The sequence below is a fragment of the Aptenodytes forsteri genome, unplaced genomic scaffold (genome assembly GCF_000699145.1).
Source record: "Aptenodytes forsteri isolate BGI_AS27 unplaced genomic scaffold, ASM69914v1 Scaffold276, whole genome shotgun sequence".
NCBI classification, from domain to species: Eukaryota; Metazoa; Chordata; class Aves; order Sphenisciformes; family Spheniscidae; genus Aptenodytes; species Aptenodytes forsteri.
The window spans coordinates 499067-504915 of record NW_008795479.1 but is presented as its reverse complement, the minus strand read 5'-3'; the positions used below and the strand labels follow the sequence as shown (position 1 = coordinate 504915).

Genomic DNA, 5849 nt, shown 5'->3' with positions numbered 1-5849 from the left:
CGAGGAGACGGATCCTGGAACCTGCAAGATTCCCATGCCGGCCGCGCCGCTGGGCTCCCCTCGCTCCCGGAGCCGGACGTCCCCCACAGTCGCTCAAAGTCCGCGTGAAAATACCCAGAACCGAACCGAAACACAGGAAAAAAGAAAAAAAAAAAAAAGAAGAAAAAAAAAAAGAAAGTCAAGAGCTTGTAAACGTGTAGAGGTCCTTGTGCCAGGAGAGGTATTTCCCTGTAACGTTGCTTCTTTTTTTTTTGTTTTTCCTCCTTTTTTTTCTGTTTTTTTTTTTTCTCTGAAGTTAGTTTTTAAAAAAAAGACGATGGGTTGGGAGGAGAGATGCGTGTAAAAACGCAAGCTTAAAAAAGGTACTGCCACCGATATGAAAGTTTAAAAGAAATATATATATGTATATACGTGCACGGTATTTGTATATATAGCTTTTTAGGGGCGGTTGGTTGTTTTGTTTTTTTTTTTTTACATACATACATACATATGTCTGAACAGTGCAAACGGATGACGTTTCTAGTTCCAGTTGTAAAAAATAAAAGCACAGTCCATCTTCTGGAACAGGACCCAAGCGGAAGGAAGAGACAGAACACCCTCGGGCGGTTCCTCTGCCATCCAACACTGTTTTCCCCTCTTTTCTTGGCCGAGCCTGCCATTTATCCTAGTTGCTTAATTCCATAAACATGAAGTTCACAAATGGTATTATTATTAATAATATTTAGTTTAAGGGCTTTAATACAATAACAGTCCATCTTCTGGAACAGGACCCAAGCGGAAGGAAGAGACAGAACACCCTCGGGCGGTTCCTCTGCCATCCAACACTGTTTTCCCCTCTTTTCTTGGCCGAGCCTGCCATTTATCCTAGTTGCTTAATTCCATAAACATGAAGTTCACAAATGGTATTATTATTAATAATATTTAGTTTAAGGGCTTTAATACAATAACAGAATTTTAAGAGTTAATTGGGGAAGGGGGGGGGGGTTACGTTCTTCCGTGACGAGGGGCTAAGTGGCCGCGTCCCTCTGCTGTGACCTGACCATCTGAAAGATATTCTGAAAGAGAAGAAAAAGGACATTAAAAGCGCGATGTCACTCGGGCAGGGCTGGGTTCGACTCTCCTGCCAAGCTACACCGCAGCCCTGTGAGCGCAGAAGGGACCGGGGGGGTGACCTGGGGGGGTGACCCGTGGGGGTCTGCCTGTCCCCAGCCCAAGCCTGAGAGCCCGGGACCGCTCCTGGTCCCAGCACGGACACCGCACGAAGCAAGCGACTCGCTGCAGGGCGAACGTCCTCCCGGCAAACCACCTGCAGCTCCCCCGAACCCCTCTCCGCCCCGACAGCCCTCGACCCTACCGGCAACGACCCCCGGGCTGCGCCTGAGCAGGCTTGGGGAGGTGGCAGGGCAGGGAGCCAGCTCCCGCAGGAAGGGGCTCGCAGCCAAACCACATCCTACGTCTCCGAGAGTTCCCCCCAAAGGGATGCTCCGGGAGCAAGGAGCCCTCCCAGTACCGATGCACGTTGCATCCCGGCTCGGGTCCCCAGTGCTCGCCCCGGGCTCTAACTCCCCGCTGCCGCATCCCGGCCCGCTGCGAGCCCCCGGCTGTTAACCGGGACGGCAGGAGGGGAGAGGATCTACCCCGCACGCACGGCTGCGAGTCGTCCCTGTGCTAAGGGCTCCCACAGGGCGGATGCCTTAGCTGGGGAAAGCCAGGTCTTACGGGAGCAGAGGGGGTTTAGGCAGCCATTCCTAGACGGGGATTTGCTGTGGCCCTGACCGAGCAGCAGGTTTTGGGCTCAGGGGAGCCACCCGCCAGGTCAAGCTGAGCCGGGATGATCTTGCTGCCCTCCTTCTCTGGGCCAGCTCTGATCCCAGATGGGAGAAGATCCCAGAGGGCGAGGGATAGTCCTGCACCATCCCACGCATCCCACCTGCGTGCTCCCATGTCCTCGGCGCAGGACCCCATCTCCGCTGCCGGCTTCAGGGCTGCTGAAGTACCCCCCCACCCCGCCCCGGGCAGAAATCCCCACCGTCAGCCCCACTTCTATCCTCCCGCAGGGTTTCACTGGCGTTACCCTTCGGCACTTCAGCACTGAGCAGCCCCACGATGATCTAACCAGCCTGCTCTGCCCACCTCTGCATCACACCAGGGTGCTGGCCACCCTCCCGGCTGCCCCCCTCCATCCTCTGGCTTCCCAGCGACACCTTCATCCAGCCAGGACCGGAGCGGTCCCAGCGGATGCCGCGGGGATGCGCCGTGCACAAGGATGCCCGTCGCGTTTTGGGGGAGTCCCCCGAGTGGAGGGTTCAGACGCACCAGGGACCTCCTGCCTGGGGTTTGCTGCTCCGGAGAGCCACGGCGCTTGCTGGGAACCCTTGATCCAGCACATCCCCGCTACTCTCCGGCACTAATGAATCCTCCCCGCGCAGATGAGAAGGCAAATAACGCCCCGCAGGAAAGTGGCTCAGCCCCACGGCTGAAGCTCGAGCAGGAGATTAAAGGAGGGCAGGAAGGAGGCCAGGAGCAGCCCTGGGAATTGGACGGATCCCCCCAGGAAGCCCCATTCTCTCCCGGCCCCACAAGCATCCCTCCCTCTAGAAAAGGGCCAGAGGCTGCAAATAACCCAAATTACGCTTGCAAGAGCTAACCCACTCCGAGCAGCAGCTCCGCTGTCGTGAAAGGAGGATGGAGCTGTTTCCCCACGTCCCCCCCTGCCCCGGCTTGGTCATGGGGGTCACCTGTGACTGCCCTCCATCCCACAGCACCGTCTCCCTCCCACGACCTCACCTACAAGGTCTGAGCCACCCCGACATCCCCAAACGGAGCTTGTCACCTGCAGCAAGCCAGCCTCATCCTCCACGGAGCTGTGCGCACCTCAGCCCCCTCCTGAGAAGGGACGCAACAGGGCCACCGCGTCCCCTAAGTGCCCGGCCCGAGCAGCGGGGACCACAAGGGTCCAACAAAGAGCTGGGCTTTTATTTCTCGGCGAGACGGCAGATCGGCTAAGCCTCAAACCTGTTCTTCCTGAGCGCACCCAGCGTTATCAGCCAGCATCTGCGGTTTGGGAGGCAAGTCAGCAGTTTACAGAGCACTAAATATATCTGTAAAGTATCTGCCAAATTCCATCAATCTTTTTATTTTACGCTGGGAAGAGAAAATTGCCAAGCGACTGGTCAGAAATACTCCTGATCTGGAATCAACCTTCCCTCCCCTAGCGCTGGTGATGGGATCGGTAGGAACAGGCAGCACCGTGCCCCGAAGAGAGTTTTGGGGGTGGTGGGAGCTGCGGCAGTGATCCACGGAGCGCACCCCAGGGGAGACACCACCCAGGAGCTGCAGCCAAGGGCTTCTCTCGTTATACCAAGTGAAATCATGCAGACACATATAAAACTGAATGGGAGAAAAATCTATTTCCCTGGCAGGGAAGTAATGGGATGTTTAGTACTGAGGAACAACCGATTTAAGAGGGAAGGAAAAGCAATTCCCCTGGTCTCCATTTCCAGATCCATTATCGCGGCCCCAGGAAGAGACGTCACGGGCTGCGGGGAAGAGGCGATGCTCAGCAAGCGCTGCGAGCCGCTCCTTGACGAGCCCTCGAGCAGCGGCCCCGGCAGGAAGCAGAACCGAGCCCAGCGCAACCCACAGCCGGTTCCTGCGCCCGCGAGGAAGCAGAACCGAGCCCAGTGCAACCCACAGCCGGTTCCTGCGCCCGCGCGAGCCGGGCTGGCACACGAGCCGCGGCCGCTCGGCTCCCATGGCTCCCCGTGGCTCGATGGGTGCTGGGGCTGCAGCGAGGTGTGGGGCCTGGGGAGGGGAGACGCGACGGCAGAGGCTGCTCCTTGCAGCTTTTGCTGCATTCAACGGCTGCGGCGCGAAGCCCAGAGTCTGGTTTCGCAGCTCGCTCCGTGGCACGGCTGTGCCGACTGCAACAAATCCTCCCAGGGAGGTCTGCCGCCCTGACCGCCGCCTTCCCCTCCTCCCTGGAGGGAAACCGGTTCACTTGCTGCTGGGGATAAGCAAGGGACAACTTTTAAGCAGTCCCTGGGAGCCAGCAGCTCCGGGCACAGCTCTTCCATTGCCCCCCAGCTCTCCCGACTCACCCACCAGCTCCCCGGCTCCAGCCCACTGCCGAACGAGGCCGTTTAACCTCCAGAGCCAGACAATCCTCAGTCCCTTCCTGGGGGCTCGCCCTGAGCGAGGGGAAGGGGAGCAGAGCCCCAGCACGGCTAAGGCGAGCTGCGGCTGTTTCTGCAGAGCCGCCCCGTTCACCTGCGAACGGCACGAGCAAATCCCTCTCTGTGTCTCCAGGCTTTGTAGAGAAGACATCAAACACCTGCTTTTAAGTTTGAAGGGGCAATACAAGAACACACGCATGACTGCGCACACAAAGCCTTTGCCTGTTCTTCCTCAAATACGCCCCATGCAGCACACGCTCGGTGTTTTGGGACTAGAGGGTTTACCCCAGCGCGATCGCGGGGAGCGTTATCGTGCAGGATCTGTTTGGCAGAGGAAGTATTACACAGGGCGGGAGGCTCCCACACCCCCGCGTTTCACGGCTCTTTCCTGAACGGGTGACACATCCCACACAGTCTGCTACAGCTTTCTGTTCAGTCAGACAGGGGCTCTTGCCCTCTTTGATGTCCAGCGCTTTCTAGCCAACACAACACAACTCCTACCCGAGAGAAGCACCTACCAGTACCGCTGGGGTTAACAACTTTCAGCCTCACTACACACAACTGCGCTTTCCCTCTTACAAGTTAAATAACCTGCAGCGATTTCCGATGCCTGAGCAAAGAAGTAAAAATTTGAGGTGGGAGTACGGCAAAGCGCTGGGTCCACGGTGGCAGAACGGCACGTCTGCATCCCCACGGAGGATGCTACGAGCCTCCGGCTTGCAGAGAGGCATCTGCAGAGGCTGCAGCTCCTGGCACACACCACCACGCCAGGGCATTACAGCGTTAGATGACTCTCTGCAAGCCTTGTCGATGCGTACGCTACGGCAAAGGTGCTGGGATAAAAGCCTACAAGGGGATATCCTAGAGACAGGCAGGCAACATTCACAGATGCTTCCTGGTGCATCTTGAAGCAATTTAAAGCGTTTAGCTTTAAATCCTGTCCGGGCTGAATGCGAAAATGGCCGGGCAGAGAGCAGCAGGAGGAGAGAGGCGCATTTAGAAGGTGCTACAAGACAAGTGTTTTTGCTCCCTGCTATTAAAGCAGCGCCGCAAACGGCATTTGTCAATCCCTAAAGGTCTTTGCTCCACCGCTGCAGAACAACAAAAGAGAAAAACCACACGCCACTAGCCTGCGGCTTGCAGGATCAAGTCTTTGGTCCTTTAAAAGAAGCGCAGAGCCAAAACGTTTGTCCCCTTAACAACTGCGCCCTTTCCCTCTCCTCCAGGGAGGCGAAGGGAGCCGCGGCTTGGATCTCAGCCATCAGCTGCAGCGTCATATTCCGGGTCATCCAAAGATTGGCAGAGTCCAGGAGACGGGCAAGTCGGGACCACGTGTTTCTACCGTCAGGAAAGAGGCCTTTAAGCACAAAGTCATCTCTATCCCATGAAAAGCAGCGGTAGGGTATTTTACTTTGCGGGTTCCCTCCAAGGAGAAGCCACTACGAAAGGACACTGTCCTACGCTAACAGGAACTGGAGCAGAGAAGCAGGAGAGACACTACATCCGCAGCAGAGCAGCCAGACTGGCTCAGAGAGCACAGATGCTGTTTGTTTTCAGCCCAATTACCTTGCTGCACATATTGTCTTTACTGCAGTTCTTGTTATCCTTGTCTGTTGCTTCCTCCTCCACCTTTACAAGGGAAAGGGAAAAAAATAAAAAGGGTATAAATAAAAC

General features: G+C 56.4%; 1 protein-coding gene across 1 annotated transcript in view; it reads right to left on the bottom strand.

The window, feature by feature from the left end:
* Window positions 1-766: 766 nt before the first annotated feature.
* SNX27 (sorting nexin family member 27) overlaps window positions 767-5849 on the bottom strand; it is a 27748-nt gene continuing 22665 nt past the window's right edge. Inside the window, exons 14-15 of the mRNA XM_009281241.2 lie at window positions 5742-5804; window positions 767-1055 (exon numbers count right to left, since the gene is read on the bottom strand). Coding sequence (XP_009279516.1) covers window positions 1008-1055; window positions 5742-5804 — 111 coding nt within the window. The 3' untranslated portion in view covers window positions 767-1007. The remainder of the gene's footprint in view (window positions 1056-5741; window positions 5805-5849) is intronic.